The 19731-nt window shown below is 38.8% G+C and overlaps 1 protein-coding gene across 1 annotated transcript; it reads right to left on the bottom strand.

Moving 5' to 3' along the window:
- Nucleotides 1-12379: 12379 nt before the first annotated feature.
- Nucleotides 12380-14311, bottom strand: LOC136243408 (uncharacterized). The gene has a single exon (XM_066034947.1). The coding sequence runs from the start codon at nt 14309-14311 to the stop codon at nt 12380-12382; it is 1932 nt and encodes a 643-aa protein (XP_065891019.1).
- Nucleotides 14312-19731: the final 5420 nt, after the last annotated feature.

Here is a 19731-nt window from a genome sequence, read left to right as displayed (position 1 = left end):
CAGCCCCCCCTCATATCAACTACTTCCTCCGCCGCTGTTCGCTCTGTACTCCTTATAATAGCTACCATACCCACTGTCATCAGTTTCAGGTTTCTGTGGTGATCATGACATGACAAATTGTAGCAAAAAAATTTTTACGACTGTGGGAGACATGGGAGTATTTGTTTTACATAACTAAAACTAAGCAAAATTTCCATTAGTTATTTGAAGTATGTATTTTTGTACATCTTTTGTGTTATATATTGTCGTGATTGCCCAAATAGTTATGTAAGTCCCAGTAGGCTGAACTAACTGGTGGGACAGTACTCACTTAAGAATTAGAAAAATACCTGTGATGAAATTGAATCTGGAAACATTTTGCAAGAGATGATTGAGATCTGGAGGTAACTTTAAGGAAATAGTGAGCTCATGAGACAAAAAGCTAATGTAGGTATAAGCCAAGGTTGAGTTTGAAGGCAACTTTTAACTTTTGTTTTGGAATTTTAAGGTAATTTTAATGTGTGGGGTGAAAAGAGAAAATTAAATGGTAGCTATGACTGATTATAAGGCAATTTTTGATCAGCACAAAACTGATAAAAAATTAAAAATGCCTACCAGGTGATTGAATCTTAGTTAAATCCCTGTGGTAAATTGTACATATATTAGGATGCATACATACTTAATAAGCGTATGTTTGACTATATACTGTGTACCTGTATTCTGCGATGCTAGCTGCTTGTTATCTCAATCTGACTTTTACAAATAGTCTCATCAACAGCCTAAAGTCAGTTACAGCTAGTATTTTAGCCCTCTTGTTTAGTCCCTGATCAGTTCACCATGCATATGACAGAGTATTTTACCATTATGCAGTGATTTGTGTTAAAAGGATTTGTTATCCTCCATTGCAGCTCTATAGTATGGTTAAACATGCTGACTTGCTTCTTTGGATTTTACTGACCCGTATTTCTCATAATTATGTTACTTTAAGTCTTAAAATTATGTTGACACTAAGATTCAGACCTGAATGTCCGTAGCCATATTACTACTGTTGCTTTCTTTGTCAAACAAAGAACTTTACTAAGTTTCAGTCTTCAGCCTGACACTTTATTGTGGTGAGACTATTGTTTCACTGTAGAAAATTGTATATCAACAGAACACCACTACACTGTCACATCAGTCAATTTATTGGTAAATTAGATAATGCAAGTTGTGAAGACAGTGATGGATCAAGTTGCATTACAAAGGACTGCTTTACCTGTGCATTTGGGAATGCTTCACATCATTTTATTGTTTTCAGTAAAAGACATATATATTATGTAGGTGCATACCCCTTTTCAACGGACTCATCCATACAACTTTAATAGATTTTTTTTGTTTTCATCTGCTTTACCAGTTTGGCACTAGAGAGCGAACATTGGAGGGCAGAGCCTGTATGACAAGGAACCTAAGCGAAAATTGTTGATTAAAGTGAAATGGGACAAAGATGAGCATTATGTGTATATACTGTGTAATGTCATTAATAGAGGATGAGCAGCCGGCGGCCTCAGTCCCATCATTGCTGGGAGCTATTCCCAACGTCCTTATTAGATTTTGGCTAAAAATGTTGGGGTTTCAATGGTGCTTGGTACAATTGTAACATCTTGATCATCCAGTAGGTTGTCACCCTCCATTTCTATGTCAGACACTTTGTAGAGGAAAATGGAATGTGAGAAGTAAATGCAAAATTACATTCGTGGGTGTGTCATGTAGGCATTGGTAAAGAAAAGCACCACTCTGCCTAATGGCCAGGGTAGGTTATGGCTGTCGTATGTATAATGGAACTAGCCATAGCTGAGGAACACTTTTCTGAGCTGCTAATCAATTATCAACTTAAGAGTATTATCATCATAATGATCATGAGTAGCAAACTATTCTCACTACTCGTGGTTTTGTCTATGAAAAGCATTTAGCAGTTTCATATGTGGGACACTATCGAAGGCCTTGCGAAAATCCAAATAAATAGAGTCTATTTGATGGCCTTGAGTGGTGACTTGATGAATGCTGTTCAAGTATAGCAACAGTTGTTGGGTAGTTGATCTACCAGGAAGGAACCCAAATTGACAATTTGTGATATGGCTGAGTGTGTGATTGATTATGTTGTTATAAACTAAAGTTTCAAGGACTTTAGACGTGTTGCTGAGGAGGGAGATCGGACGATAGTTCTTTACTGAAGATATATCTTCTGATTTGTATACAGGTACAATTAAATGAATCTTCCACTCCTCAGGAATTGACCCAGTTGACAGACTGAGATTAAAAAGATGGCATAATGGACGGGTTAGTGGGAAAGCACAGTTTTTGAGGACCTTGGGACTAATTTTGTCGATACCAGTAGCTTTGTTAGGGTCAAGTTGGCACAGAACATAGTATACTTCATCCTCAGTGAATGTTAGAGAATTTATTTGATCTGGATGGAGTGATGGAATGGTTTGTTCAGAAGATGTTGGAGCTGTAAAAACTGAGTGGAAGTATCGATTGAACAGACTAGCTCGGGAAGCATCACTTGAAGCTGTAGTGTCATCGAGATGTACAGTAGGTGGTATTGTGCCAGATTTAGTATAACTTCTAATATAGTGATAGATAGCAGGATTAGAGGATTCGGCATAACTGTTTATGAGGGAAGACTCATAGTTAGATTTGACCAAAGCTACACTTTGTTGAAAATGTTTATCAGCTAGACGAAGTTTAGCAGTATTATGGGGAGTGGGTGAACGTTTATGAGTTCTTCTGAGAGTGTGAAGGCACTTCAACTGATGCCTTATATCACGACTAAACCACTTTGGATACTGATTAGATCGCAACTGGAACTTGGGTATAAACAAGGACATTGCTTCTGAGATGACCGATTTGATGGTAGACCAGGTGCTTTCAACATCATCACAGGTTAAGCAGTCAGCAATGTTAGAATTTAAAATAAAGTAATTCATACTCTTAAAGTCAGCTTTTGAATAATCATAAGCTTGTAATGTAGTAGTATTGTGAAGTGGTAGACAGTTTTGGTTAATACTGAAGGAAATTGGGAAATGGTCAGATGAAATCTGAGAACATTCTGGAGAATTAACTGAGACATTTATGATGAGGTCTTCGTCATTGGTAAGAATGAGGTCAAGTATGTTGCCATGAATATGTGTTGGGTAGGTTATAAGTTGGACAAGATTCAATTCAAAGGTCATGTCGCATAAGTCTTCAGAGGCTCGACAATTACCACACAATGTTTCCCAGTTTATATGTGGTAGATTAAAATCACCTAGAAGAACAACACTGTGTGACTGCTGGAACTGTGATATGTGATCTGATAGGGATCGAATTTGAGATGATGTTGGATCAGGAGGAAGGTATACCACACATAAGATTAGGCGTTTGGGTAGCTTTAGTTCAACAGTCAACATCTCAAGATTGGTGGGGGAGGGTAAGAGTTTACTGATGATATGAGTTCGAACGGCAATTAGGACCCCTCCACCTCTAGACCTACGATCATTGCGATAGATAATGTATTGATTTGGTAGAATTTCATTGTTAAATACATTGCTGGTTAACCAGGTTTCTGTAATAGCAACCAAGTCATATTCATGAGAGTAAACTAAGGATTGGAATTGTGTTAACTTATTAACAATACTTCTAGTGTTTATGTAGAAACAATTAGGTAGTCATTGATTTTGATTAGGAACAGAGGGTTGTTGATTAGGGACAGAGTCGGGTGCAATACTAGCAGATGTAGAGCTTGTAGTAGATGAACCACTGGAGGAATTAACAAATTTGAAGTCTGTAACTATGCCATGAAGTCTGTTGTTGATAAGAATCTGACCGTTGCGAAGTTTTATAGCCTTACGGTCTATTCCTTGTTGAATAAGGTTCCAACGTTCATGAAGAAGGATTGAATCTATCTTTCTCTCTTCAGGTGTCATGTCAGGTTTAATCAGGATAGGTTTTTTGGTTTTGTTTCTGTTGAATAAGACAGTGCTGGCATCAAGTGTACGGAGAAATTTAACTAGTATTGGTCTTGGATGATTGTTATCAGCTGAGAATTTTCCCAATCGGTGAATGTCATTAATTGAAGTATCACCAATACTAGTGTCGATGGTGTTAAGGATTGGGAGAACTTTCTCCAAGTCAAGTTTAGATCTGGCAACTCTTGGCATATTTGGAGGGCACTCCTGGATACCGTAGATGACAATGTTGTGGTTTCTGTCAGTATTTCTGGCTTTGGTATTGGTTATATTTGCAGAAGTATTGACACTGGCTTCTGATGGGATGTTAAGAGATGTCGATGTGTTGCCCGCTGTCTGGTCTGATTGATTTGTGTTGTTGACAGATGACTGTAGTTGGGTGATTGTTTCTGTAAGTGAAACTATGCTGGCGTTTAGGTCTTTAATGGTATTCATTAATTTGTTTATTTCACTGTTTTGGTTAACCAGCATACAATGAGAGCATAAGTACTGAGAGTCAGACTCACCTAGTTTGAGAAATGCTGGACGGGTCAGGCCCGCGCATTTTCTGTGGATCCAGCCTTGACAGTCACCTTCACAGAATACGGCTTCATCACCATCAGAATTTTCGCCTGGCTCCAAGATCGCTTCTTCGCAGACTATGCAGTCGGCTTCACTGTTCTTGACGTTTTTGGATTTTCTTTTGGGCGGAGAGCTTCCTGCCAGCTTCCCCTTGGGTTTTCGAGGGGTTGCCATAGTTTCCACTCCAAAAGTCTACGTCTAAAAATGTCTTCTGGCGACGCTGGCGACTATCCCAGTCGATAATTCGACTGGGACGGGTAGAGTAACACAAAATAAACACAAAAAGACGCAGTTCCCGGGTCTTAAACTCTTCAAGGGAAGAAGAGGAAGACCCTTGCCACACTCGCGTCACGTGCTTTTTTTTTTTTTCACTACTGTCAGTGACAGAAAATGTACATCGCTGACATGCTTAGTCGCGCATATTTACACGAACAGACAGCTGCAAATAAAACAGAATACCAAATATTTCAGCTACACCAAGAATCCAGGTTGTATAAGGAAATTGAAGAAATAGACCCAGCAATGCATGTCCTACTGAGTGAGAATGGCCTATATAGCAAAGCTCAGAGAAGCAACAGTCAAGGACAACAACCATGGTGAACTGACTACATTTATTCACCAAGGATGGCCAGAACACAAACACAAGGTACAACTCTCCATTCAAGCATTCTGGCCATATAGAGATGAGCTGGTGGTGGATGGCAACATCGATTTCAAAGGGACAAAAGTGGTATTCCCGAAAGATACGCGGACCCTCATATTACAAAGGATCCACTCAAGTCATCAAAGGCCAGAAGCCTGTGTTAGACGGGCAAGAGATGTCATATTTTGGCCAGGCATGACAAAAGAAATCCTCCATCTAACTAGCCAGTGCTCAACTTGCAATGACTATGTAGCGAAACAGCAAAAAGAACCATTGTTGTCCCCAGAAGTTCCAACTGAACCATGGTCTATGGTGGCACAAGACCTACTGTATTTACATTTGCGGGGGAAAACGTATCTCATCACTGTTGACTACTATAGTGACTTTTGGGAGTTAGATGCAATAAATGATACCTCCAGTGAGACCATCACAGAGTGTACCAAAGTTCACTTTGCACGTTATGGCATAACTGTAAAGGTGATCATGGATAACGTTCCACAGTTTAGAGGCCAACAGTACAAAAACTTTGCTAAGCAGTGGGGTTTCAATCATGTTACCAGTTCTCCATACCACAGTCAAAGTAATGGCACAGCTGAATCGGCAGTGAAGATCGCTAAAAGCATGCTGGAAAAGGTTACGAAGGACAGCATGGACGTAAACCTGGCTAATATAAGTATACTGTCATGGCGTAATACACCAACAGAGGGCAGACAGTACAGCCCAGTGCAAAAGTTACACTAGAGAAGAACACGCACACAACTCCCTACTTCGAGCAAATTGTTAAAACCAAAAGTATAGCAAAGGGAGTGGTGGAGGAAATTAACTGCCGAAGACAAAGAACTAAACAACAATATGGCCGAACAGCTAAAGAACTGCCGGCCCCTGCAGATGGACAGATTGTCCGCATTCAGCCAGTCAAGCAAAAGGATCAGTGGATAAAGGCCACAGCCTTGAAGAAAGTTAGTGCTCGATCTTATTTAGTCAAAGCGGCCAATGGACAAATCTACAGGCGAAACCGAAAGCATTTCCGTCATACCAATGAAGTACTAACAAGCACGTTAACCATGCATCAAGGAGCTGAGGATGAGTCGGCCATACCGACAACAATCACAAGCCAACAAACTCACGAGAATGAGCAAGTGGTTGATAGTAATGAGTAAGCTGACGCTCAACCTAATCAAACTCAGAATTAATCTAGTGAAGCTCAGCCCTTGAAATGTGCAGTCTCTAGAGCTGGACGAGTTACTAAGCCACCAACTCGGCTTAAGGACTACGTCAGACATTAAATATTTATAGCCTTTATTTTTGTAAAACCTTATATAATTTTTTTAGGCCATAAATGCATGATTGTATAGTAATTCTCTGTTGATTATACTGTGATTGTGTTTCTTTTGTTTTTGTTTTTGTGAAGGGAGATGATGTGGAGTTTATTTTCTATTAATTTTGTTGTTGTAAAGGAGGGACATGTTAGGGATATATATATATATATAGTATGATGTAACAATTATATGCGCATGCGTATCCATTGTGTGACCTATTAGAAATCAATGAACATGTATACCCGTTAAATCCGTCAATCTTCCATTGGAGAGTTGGCACAGGCAATTCGCTACCATACGAGTGATTGATCAAACAATTGGATCGTCTCTAGGGTTTCTGGGGGCAAGGACAGGCATGGGGCGAAGTACTTTGGTACTTGTACTTAAGGACACTTAAGTACACCTTCTTGAGTACTTGTGCTTATACTTAAATACTTTTTGTACAAATGTAATGTACTTGTACTTATACTTAAGTCCTAAGTAACACTGTGAAAAAGGTGGGATATAAGATGGTATTTCCAGTGGCTTATTGAATACAAATAAGCCTTAATATAAACCCTGTATTATACTCGTGTTATACTTTAGTATAATCCTTACTTTACTATTACATATATGGTTTCAGTTTATTTACCACATTACTTGAAATAGCTTATATCTAGTATAGTATATTAAAAATTATAAATTTAAAAATAAAGTAGAAATCCAAACGATAAAAAGTAGTGAAACAAGAGAAAAACAATGGTAGCTATTACAGCATAGCTCGGTGGGAAATCCCTACTTTGGTATGATATAGCCGTTATTTTGTGTTCAATACCAAAGTAGGAATTTCCCACTGAGTTATGCTGTAATAGCTACCATTGTTCTTTTCTTGTTTCACTACTTTATATCGTTTGGATTCCTACTTTATTTTAAAATTTATAATTTTTAATATACTAGTTTATTTAGTTTTTTGTTGAGGCATACAGCTAGCTATAAACATGTGACTGTTCTATTAGGGTGACTGCTGTGTTAGAGTAACTCGAGGCAGCCTGCAAGATGACCGCTGTCCCAAAAAGGGGCGTGGTTTCGATCGATTATAGAGTATGTTGAGTCAGCCTACCAAATTGAAGGTGCGTGGTCACTGAAATACAGCTAGTGCAAAAAGGGTGTGTCATCGTGGTTTCAATCGATAGATCGATAATGCGTAGAATGAAAAATGGGCGTGATCTTGTGACCTATTATTATTACTATTATTATTATTATCAATTTATCTAAAGAAAGGGTACACAAAAGGCTAATAGCCTGTACAAGGTGGTCCCCAAAACACATACACAGTACAAAAAGCAATACAGAAACATTGACTTAAAAATTTGACTAACTACAAGCAAACAAAAACAACAAATGAGCAAACAAAAACAAATATACAAAAATTAACACCTATCGTGAAGCTATCTAGTACCAGTACCTCCATATAGTACCCTCCGTCATTGATTATATCAGTAAGGAATATAATCTATTCCGTAGTCTAAGCGTCTTAAATAATCTCGTGGCGTCTATTATCGTGCTGTTTAAAGAAAGTGTTGATACGGAACATTAACTTCTCGATATGGTTTCGTTGGATGAAGAAGAAGACAAGCAGCCTGATTAAAGATAAAAGAAAAGACAAGGTGCAGAGGGCACACACTCGTCGGTACTCCAAAAGGCACATCCCACTGGTGAGTTTGTTATTGTAGCGTAAAATGGTGGCTGTGCGCTGCTTCGTATGGGCTCTAGGCTTGCGACTGTGGTCAGTGAGTGAAGCAGTGAGGAGAAAATTCGAGTTTAGGCAATTTTAAAAAATTAATATCCGGCCATCTGTAAGCGTTTTGTAGTATTTAATGCTGTTTATGTACTATAAGGACTAGCATTACTCCGTAAAATAGATTTTCGTCTCGTAAAAATATCTCTAGGATGATTTTTAAAGGCATAATATTTGGCGGCGCGCGAAAATTTCACCTGGATTCCTACTTAAACGATACGACTGTACCGTTTGATAATGTCCACGCTATACCATCACATATATGGTTTCAGTATGTTTGACACATTAACTAAAGCCTTACATGAGATTGTTAATAGTATAATACAGGTTATATCAAGCTTTTTTGTATTCAGTAAGCCACTGGAAATACCATCTTATATCCCTCTTTTTCACAGTGTAATGTACTTAAGGTAATTAAAGTACTTATAAGTATTTTGAAGTACATGAAGTACAATGAAGTCCATTTACATATGTACAAGTGAAATATAGGGACAGCATAACTGAAATGTTAGTGGAATTAAAATGGCCAACACTGGAAGATTGTAGGAAAAAGGCACGTCTGATGCTGTTGTTTAAGTTTGTAAACAAATTAATTTATGTTCCAAATCAGTATCTGCCAGTGTTATCTTATCTCCTGCAACAAGTACCAGGGCAAACCATCCCTTGAAGCTATCCCAGAACAAATCGATATAGTAACTCTTTCTTACCAAGATCAATACCAGACTGGAACAATTTAGATATGGAAGATCTTGACAATATAGACTTACTTACTTTCAAGAACCGTTTGCAACATGCATAGACACTAAAATTTTGTTTTTGTACATTAGCGATTTACCCAATGGGTTTTGCAAATCGATATAATAATAATAATAATAAATAATAATAAGTTGTAGCTATATGTATTGGCTGAATTTGGCTAAAATAATATATTCCTGGATTGACATGGTCAGCTTTTGGTTGAAGTCACAGTTGCTGCATTTGCTCTAAAAACAGGATTTAAAAGGTTGCCCATCTTCTGATTCATTTCTCTGTTGATCTTAAAAACAGTTGTACTGCTTTTGGCCTGAAAGATTTAGTTGATCATTATAAGAAGCAGGCAGCTATAGCAGCTAAAAAGAAAGATTATGTCTTGAACAGAAAGTCAACAACAATGAAGTACACTCACTAAGCAAGTGGATGAATACATTGAAACTGACACAGTAACAATGGCCCAATATCCAGCAATAAGACAACCAAAAGAAATATTCTCTGCTTTCAAGGTTGGCAAGAAACATTCTAGGAGTACTACCTTCCTCTGTGCCTGTTGAGAGACTCTTTAGCATTGCAGGAAAGGTATTTACTCCTGAAAGATTTTGCCTTACAGATGGCAGATTTTCACAACCAAAACTACATGAATGCAATCGTGAACACTGTAAGCAAAATCTGTACTTGTACTTAAATACTTTCAAAAGTACTTGTACTTTACTTAAGTACTTCTCTTAAAACAATGTCATGTACTTATACTTGTACTTCAACAAATTTCAAGTACTTGTACTTTACTTAAGTACTTTCACATGTACTTCGCCCCACGCCTTACTTTGTTTAGCCCCTGATTCCGTTCTGCTTTGTTCCGTTCCGTCGATTAGACCCCCACCTAAGTTTACTACCTAATTGTAGATCTAGATATTTGCTTCATGTACATGAGAAAGTATGCGTCCATACAAAGTATAAATTGGGTTTAGTTTCTGTGTAACTTTTAATACAACGCATTTGATGGGATTAAATTGCATGAGCCATTTGTTGGCCCATTGTTCTAGACAACTTGAAGTAAATCATTTTGTAGGATTTCACGGTCATGTCACAGTATTCACCCGCTTCTTCCCGCTTTGTGAGATTAAGTTAATAGCTATAAACCCCTTTCAAAGCCCCTCAGAACTCTATAGATTGCTGTGCACTGTGCAATTACCTCTGTTAGCGATTCTGGAATTCTGTAAATTTTGCATAAAATTTTCTCCATAAATCTTCCATTGGAGAGTTGGCACAGTCAATTCTCTGTTGTATGAGTGATTGATCAAACAATTGGATCGTCACTAGTGTTTCTGAGGGCAATGAATACAATGGTGCAGTTAGTTTTCTGCTACAAATATGTTTGTGTGGAGTTTTATGCTAATTATTAGATCATTTTGCAATATAGCCACCGCAATGTTATGTTCTCCTTGCAAGAAACGACCCATCACATGTTAGTTACACCATGGAGCATTTTTGTTCATGTAGGTTTCAATATTATTATGCTAAAAGTCAGCAAATTTGCACCACAAATAGCTCATCTCTTTGATGCAACATTTTGGTAACTGTCAAGGAGCTGTACATTAAGTGAAAAATAATTATATAAGCATTTATAAATCAACAGCACAACTCCTTGCTTTGCATACACAATGTATTGTTGAGTGGAGGTGACTGGTACAGAGTGGTTACACTTCACCATGTGTATGCTGTTTTGCCATCTGCAAGATGCTAAATGCATGCAACAATTTAGTGGCTTTCTATGGAGGTGACCTTAATTCAGAGAGTCTTACAAGTAAGGGTACACTGTGGTCTATGTATTAAGCAAAAAACAGAAGTTTAAAATGTTATTGCAAAGCTCACTCATAAGCATTTGTTCAATTGTGCCATTTTTGGGACTATTTTCAATGGAAAGTTATGGAGAAAATTTTGCCTATTTTCAAGGACAAAATTGCTTATAACCCCACCGTCCTATGATGGATTATTAAGACCTAAGTGTTTATGAGATCCTCAGGGAGTACTGTACAAGGCTATGCTAATAAAAACTATTTCCATTAATTTTAAAATTCTTCCGGAATCGTTACCTCTGCTTTGGCCCTTTATTACCCACGTTTTTTAAACTGCAAGTGTGAAAACTTCTATGGCTTGTTCGAACTTCTGTGGCTTATATGGTTTAAATCATGGACATGTATACAAAACAGACAAAAAAATGGCTAGTGCAATACGTGTGGATCCCACCCATTAATATTTATTTATTATCTAATTCATCCAAATAGGAAGGGGTGGCACCAAAAGGCTAGGCCAGCACGAGGGTGCTTCCCCAAAATATTACACACATATGTATACATAATTATAAGCTACTATAGTATACAAAAAAATAACTGCACAGAGAATATGTACAAAAAGAAAGAAAATACAACACATGCATACACAAGACAAACTAACAGATTACACAGAATTAAAAAGTAGTACTTTACAGCATGACGAAAAGCAGTACAATTTGATGACGATAAAAAGCCTAAAGGAATATTGTTCCATATAAATGGTGCATTGCCAAAAAAAGAATACCGGAGGGCATTGATGATAGACTGCAGTGGGAGAATGGAAAGTGAATGCCGTCTCATACAAGAGGACACAAAAGAACAAACACAGCATATTTCATACATAAATACTGACTGTATTTATTCCGTCTATGTTTAGGTGTTGCAACTAATAATCCAAATATTCTACCTTGGCTCAAACAAAAACAGACCACAGTCCCCGATAGTGAATAACACTAGAGTCATTTATACATTTGAGGTTCGTTTAGTCTCGTTATAAGGAGTTTTTAAAAATAGTTGTTTCAATACTGAATAAAGACGGTGTTAGAATATGTAGTATTGGAACACTATTTTTGCTGTGAAAAGTCACTAAATTTGACAGCTATTTTATTGTTAATAATATCATAAAGGAAAGATAATCACGGCGAGATTTTAAAGATGGCCATCTCAACTGTTCCAAACATTGATCTGATGACTTGGTCCATGAAAACACAATCCCACTTACTACCACATACCCAACGACATAGGCGGATCTAGGAGGCACTGTCAGGGGGGCCAAGGAGGGGCAAAAAGTTTTAGTGTACAACTGTAGCGGCGGTTGTGTTATAGCGTTCAGCGTACCTGTGGGTCACAGCACCAAAAATGATGTGTGACTAAACGTAGAAACGTCAGGTTCTCCTCAGGATCAGCGAGCGGTAGAGGGATTCAAGTCGAGCACGCGCACATGTACAACCCACAATAGAATCTCTAATGGCACGTGATCATACGTACAGTATTATTACTAAAATTAATGAGTTAATTAGCTACATAGTTCAATGTTCCGGCGTCGCGACATCCTCCGGGGGGCAGCAAGCTAGTGTTCTAGTCCACTTCTTCATCTTCACAGTGGCTTTACGTGCAGCTAATCGCTGTGGTCTGGTACTGGTTGATAACCCCATAGGTGTAGTACAATCAAGTGTAGCATGATCTGATGACTTTGCAGTTGTAGCATCAACCTTCTCTGTCTGGTGGATCTTTGACTGCTCAAACTCGGGCTGTGTTGTCACGGTCAGTTCCAGGGGGTAAAGCTTTGTGATAGGTCGATTGGTCAATCCGGAAGCAGTGCGCAGTGTTACTGCTCGTACTATGCCATCTCCTCCAGTCATCAAATCTTCCACAATTCCCATCTTCCAAGTGGCGTGAGGTGTATCATCATGGATGAGTACTACATCTCCTGTTCTGACAGTTTGGGAGTTGCTACCAGTAGCTCTATGAACTTCCCTTAGGGATGTCAAATACTCATGACGCCAACGTTTCTGGAAATTCTGCAGTATAGTTGCAAGTAGCTTAGCATTACCACAAACTTCTCCATAGGTAGGATCTGTGAACTCATCCTCCTCTACCACTTCATGGGGGAGGCACGTTATTCGTCTTCCATGCAGTAAGTGTGCGGGTGTTAGTGGTTCTATATCCCCTTGCTCTGAAGAAACAAATGTCAGCGGTCGGTCGTTAAGTGCTGCCTCAATCTCCACAATGACTGTCTCTAAAGTGGTCAGTGATATGTGCCGTCTACCAAGAACTTTCTTCAACGCTGATTTTGTAAGTCCCACCATCCGTTCCCAGAAACCGCCCCACCATGGGGCCTTCTTAGGGATAAATTTCCAGCTAACTCCTCGCTTACCCAGCTCTCTCTTTACTTCTGGTGACTGCATTAGTGCCTTTAATTCATCTGCAGCAGTGAGGTATGTCGAAGCATTGTCTGAAATCATCATAGTGGGGAGCGATCGTCTTGCTGCAAACTTACGAAATGCTAGGAGAAATGTCTCTGTACTTAGGTCCTGTACAATCCCTAAATGTAGAGCACGGGAAGTGGCGCATGTAAACAAACACAAATAGACCTTAAGTTCCTCCCCTCTATGTCGCACATACAGTGCTCCAGAGAAGTCTACTCCGCTATAGGTGAATGGGCGAACATTCTGTGTTCGTATGGAAGGCAGTGGTGCTGGATCTGGTGTAGGATACGGCTTCCCAGAAACTCGGCGGCATATAACACAGGTCCGGAGAGCAGACTTGATTAATTGTCTGGCGGCAGGGATCCAATAGGTTTGCCGCAGAGCCGTCAGTGTGGCGTTGGTACCAGAATGGTAGAGGTCTCTATGAATATCCCAGATAATGAGTCTAGAAAAGGGGTGCTTTGCTGGTAGAAGGTAAGGAAATTTCGTCAGATCACTCAACGGAGCATTATGAATGCGACCACCACAACGTAGAAATCTCTTAGCATCAATAAGGAGTCGTAGTTGTCGAACAAGTAGCAATCTTGGTGTTTTGGACCGTCTGGTCAACTGTTGCAGATTGTCAATCTCCTTGTCATACACAGACTGTTGAGTGTCCTTGAGCCATCTTAACCTTGCTGTCGCATACTCCTCTGCACTGATGGGTCCAATACGTCTCTGGTCTACTGGTGCTCTCAAATTATCTGTAAAGCGAAGAACATACGCTGTAACAGCTAGTAACTTACGCAGAGTGCTGTAGCGTTTGATTGAAATAACACAGTGTAGACCAGTGTCTGGCAGTGTGGGTTTAAATGGTACAAACTCTGTTTCCACAGCAGCAGCGAGAACAAGGGGTGGTATGGGTAGCAGTTGAGGTGATGGCCATTCAGATGGATCAGGAAGCCACTTGGGACCATGGTTCCAAAGTGATGAAGACATCAAAGCATCAATAGTTGTACCTCTAGAAAGCAAATCTGCCGGGTTTTCTGCCATTTGAATCAGAGTCGGCAACACATGCACCAAAGAAGTACTCAGAAAGGGACCATATAGTCCAAATTTGATATAAGGATTGCCTAAAATACAAATATGCTATACAAAATTCTAACTAGCTTAACTACCAAACTAAGTACTTTAACTACAAAACTAGTTACCTTAACTACAAAACAACCTTAATTAATAACTTAGTTCAACAAGTCTATGCCAGTTGAAGAAGGAATAAGCCGTAATACCAGATTAGTGTCTAAATAATAGATTGTACAGTTGGCAGCCATGCACTTCTAGCTTGACTTCTAGATTAGCAGCCACCCATTGTCGCCACTTAAAATGAACAGACATCATTGTAAACTTTCTACTTTACAGCAATTCAGTGAACAGTCACCCTGGCTACAAGATAAGCAACAGTCCCAACTACTGCTACAATGTACTTGATGGATTGATCACATTAAGTGTCTCTCAGCTACACATAACTAGTATGACAAGAATTAAGTGTCTCACTCCCAGCTATGTATGACGAGTTAAGTGTCTCACTTCCAGCTATGTGTGACAAGAGTTGAGTGTCTCGCTCCCAGCTACACACAACTGACTAGTATGACAAGAGTTAAATGTCTTACTCCCAGCTACACTAGTATGGCAAGAGTTAATGCTGCTCATCAGCTCTTATGTGACCAATCTCATGACTTACAGGGCACAATCACAATCTTAAGAACTCCTCCAGACTGTATTTCATGTTAACTGAATACTGTGTTTTGGAAATGCTTACACCAACTACGACTACTGGGTAGCAATCAAGCGCATGCCAAATTCTGAAGTTGCATATGTCACACAACTGATGTTTGAAATAAATCGTTGCCTTTTTAAAATTATTGTTATTATTATTTATCTAATTTTCCAAAATGACAGGGTGGCACCAAAAGTCATAGCCTGTACAAGGGTGCTTCCCTTAACACATACATTACAAAAATAACACTACAAGAACAAAGAATAACAACACAAAAGTACACTACAAAGAAAAGAAACAATAGTTACAATAAGCAAAACACACACAGAGACTTAAAAAACTACATACAAAAAGATGATAAATGGAGCGATGAAAATCATTTACAGATTAATTTTAATAATGAGTGTATCAAATGATACAGTGTACCACAAAAATACAGTATTCACAAAAAAGAATAACGGTGACTGTTGATAGAAGATAGTAAAGGTACAATAGACAGTTCATGGGCTCTGGTGCAGGAAGTATTACAGCGATAGTAATCATGAAAGTTAAGAGATGTTCTGTTGTTGAGGATATCATACAGTGTTGACACAGACAGATAGTTATGACAATCAGTGAGACTAGGCCAGCGCAGTGAATTAAGACAATCATCAGATGACTTACTCCATTTCCTGGAAATAGGATCCCACATGCCCACCTAGCAGCACGATGTTGTACAGACTCTAGGCCAGATATATCACAAGCAGTATGTGAACTCCACACTTGACAAGCATACTCAAGTAGCGGTCTAACTAAACATTTGTAAGCTACAGATTTTGCAGCTGTGGTAGCTCCCCATAAACTGTGACGCAGATGGTTTAGTGATCTCCTGGCCTTGGTAGAAACAACTTTACAATGATGAGACCAAGATAAGGTAGATTGAATGTGAACTTCAAGATATTTAACAATAGAATTCCATGAGATGGTGATGCTGTTGACGCTATACATAAAATTGATTAGTTTCCTCTTGTTTGAAATAAAAAATGCCAAACAATTAGATGCGTTTAGACATAGCTGCCACTTGATTGTCCAAGAATAGATGTTATCAAGATCTTGCTGCAGTAACAAACAGTCAGCAGGATGTTTTATTTCTCTATACAATGCAACGTCATCTGCAAATAGTTTTAAAGTGGAGTGGCTTACAACATTCTGCAAATCATCTATGTATAATATGAACAGAAGGGGGCCAAGAACAGAACCTTGTGGCACTCCTGATGTAACAGGGAGCCAGTTGGAATAGCTACCATTGATGATCACTCGTTGGTATCGGCAAGTTAGAAAAGATCGAATCTACTGCAATAACTGGCCAGTGACACCCAAACAATGAAGTTTAAGAATAAGATGCTCATGAGGTACTGAGTCAAAAACTTTAGCGAAGTCCAAAAAGACACAATGAGTGGTGCTACGATGATCTAAACATGAACTCCAGTCATGTATAACAGACAACAGCAGGGTAACAGTAGAACGGTTAGCACGAAATCCAAATTGATTATTATTGATATGCCCTGACTTCTCTAAAACAGTTACCAATTGTCTGCTAATAACTTTCTCCATTACTTTCACTATGATGGATGTCAAGCTGATAGGTCTGTAGTTATTTACTAGACAACGCTCACCTTTCTTATATATTGGAATGATATTGGCTGTTGTCCAGTCTTTGGGGAGAGTTCCTGATGACATTGACTGATTAAATAATTGACTTAACAGGCCACTGATAAATTCTGCAGAAATTTTCAGTAATTTTGGAGTGATATGATCAGGACCACATACTTTACTGGTGTCAAGGTTGGTTAACTCATAGTAGATGTCTTCAGACGTAAAAGTCACTGACTGGATGATAGAGGATAAGAATGTTAAGTAACTCTGTAATGCCTCTAAATTGGAAGTATTCTCATCAGTGAAAACAGAATAAAAATATTTGTTAAACATATCAGCTTTAGCACAATCGTCAGTAATAATGGTATTTTCTGAATGAAGAGGTGGTAGACTTGTACGGTGACGCTTCACTGAATTGACCCAACTCCAGAACTTCTTGATGGTAGGAGAAGACTTAGAGAGGTTAATGGCTCTCTTCTTAGTTTCACATCTTGTCATAGTACGTACCAAGTTGCTAATGGTGCGATACTTCAATTTGTTAGCAGCTGTAGGATGCTTATGCATAGCTTTATATAACTTGCTTTTTTATGTATGAGATTTATGGTAGATGGACTAAACCAGTGTTTGAGTTTTCTGGATTTCCACTTAACTTTTGGAATAGTTGAGTCAATGGCACACAGAAAGAGATCTTTCCACATGGACCAGGACAATTCAATGTCACCATCGTGATCAATAACATTCCAAGGAATTCTAAAGAACACAGAATTAAAGTGGGTTAGATCAATATCACAATAATTGTACAAAAACCGTGTGTTATTTGATGATGAAGAAAGCACTGCAGACACTGAAAAGGAAATAGCATTATGATCGGTATCAGGTAAACTATCACAAGGACTGATGAAGGAAACATGATCTGGATGTGTAGTTAATACTAAATCTAATAATTGATCTTTACGGGTATTAAATGAAACCAATTGGGAAAGAAAACAGTCAGATATGATCTCACAGAACATGCTTGCATCAGGTGTGCAAGGTGAAGGAAAGACAGTGGTACAATCAATGTTTGGCAAGTTGAAATCACCATAAAGAATGACAGGTACATTATACTTAACAGCACATAATAGTGAGGTATGAAGCTCTTCTAAATAACTCACAGATGATAGAGGAGGTCTATAGACTACTCCAAGCAATATGGTTGAAGCCTTAGTTGGCAATTCTATCCACAACAGTTTACAATTAGCTTCTAGATCATGACGACGGAAAGAGGTGAAACAATCACGAACTAATATCATTACACCACCAACATGTCGATTACGATCGCAACGAAACACTGAGTACCCAGGTGGTGCAACATGAGAATCATGTACAGAATCATCTAGGAAAGTTTCAGTTACTACAATAATATCAAAGCCACGTGCACAAATGTATGCTAGGAAATCAAATCTCTTGGACATAACACTTCTGGCATTTAAGCACACACAGGATAACAATCCAGTGTTAGCACGTGGCTTAGCACTTTGAGAAAGCTTAGTTGCACAGTTGTAACAAAACCAAACACCATCACATGGATTATTTACCATACTCTTGTATTCAGCAGATGACAAACCCTGATTGCAATATACATGAATCCATTTGTCACAGCAGTCACAACAAACAGCTTCTTCAATATCAGTTACTGGTTCACAACAAAATCCACAGGGATAAATCTCTGGTCCAGGATTACAATGCACATCTCCAGATAAAAGTAAAAGCACCGTTACTGCTTGTAAATAGTTTGATCTCCAAATAACGCACGCCACACGTGGACCAAAAAACGACTTCCAAAAGCTCTGAGCAGCAGTACATCGTTCACACGAGTTTTTCCCAAGTCATCTACATAGTAAGGGCGATCTACCAGAATTCTTGACTATATTATAGCAGTGACAAGACACAGCAAAAATACTCGCGACGACATCACTTGAGACTCAACCAAAAAAAAAGGGGAGCTACCACAGCTGCAAAATCTGTAGCTTACAAATGTTTAGTTAGACCACTGCTTGAGTACGCTGATTTAGTATTGGTATTGGTCTAGATCAGCGTACTGCTTGAGTACGCTGATCTAGACCACTGATTTAGTATCTGTATTTATGCTAATTCTTGATCAGCATAAATTCTTCAGGTCCATCTTGGAAAGTGCAAATGCAAATTGACTACTGGAGTGTATATTTCTGTAATGATCTTTGTTCTGGCAGAGATCTAATCATGCCATTATGACCACTAGTCTGGTGCCACCCGCCCCTTCGCATATTAAGGGTCTGGTGAAATACAAATACCTAATCATTTCAAAAGGAATGACAGCGAACGTAATGCTTGTTACGTCAGATGATTGCACTTCAATTCAAACAAAAGCATTGTGTTGCCAAGGCGATTTCTGTGTGAACGTCATTGACATGCACTAATTGGCTAGCGCCGAATCTGGGCGCTAGAAATGATTTAGTATCTGTATTTCACCAGACCCTTACTTTATGCGAAGGGGCGGGCGGCACCAGACTATATGACCACAAGGTAATTCACGGTCATCTTATTCTAGCTATGAAATATAATATACATGCTTGTATTTTTGTACATTAGCTCTAGCTAGCTAGCAGTTAACTGATATTCCTGTATTAGTTTGTGTACAACTATCTGAATAATGATTTTGTGATTATTATTATAATAATAAAAATCATGCATATTCTTACCGAGGCTACAATGTATACATAGTACAAGTGAGCATGCAGTATCACTGTATCCAGGGCCGCCCACAGGGGGGGAAACTGGGGCATTTTGCCCCGGGCCCCAGCCTGAAAGGGGCCCCAGGAGGCCCCATGAAGGGCCCCCTGAATACCTGTTTAAAAGATCGATATACTCTAATAGAGCAGTCAGATCTAAATACTCTAATAGAGCAGTCACAGTATTCTTCAGAGGAGCAGTGTAGCAAGCTTATAGATAAGGAGATATGGTTGGTGATGGGTAGTTATTGTCATTGCCAGCAAGTTGTGACCTTTTTTTTTTTTTTTTTTTTTTTTGTTTTGGTCTTCAC

Source organism: Dysidea avara, chromosome 1, assembly GCF_963678975.1.
Source record: "Dysidea avara chromosome 1, odDysAvar1.4, whole genome shotgun sequence".
In the NCBI taxonomy this organism is placed as follows: Eukaryota; Metazoa; Porifera; class Demospongiae; order Dictyoceratida; family Dysideidae; genus Dysidea; species Dysidea avara.
The sequence above is the reverse complement of the archived record's forward strand: the minus strand, read 5'-3'. Positions and strand labels throughout refer to the sequence as shown.

Excerpts from the sequence above, each read along its gene's own strand:
- LOC136243408 (XM_066034947.1), bottom strand. The coding sequence starts at position 14,311 with ATGGCAGAAAACCCGGCAGATTTGCTTTCTAGAGGTACAACTATTGAT.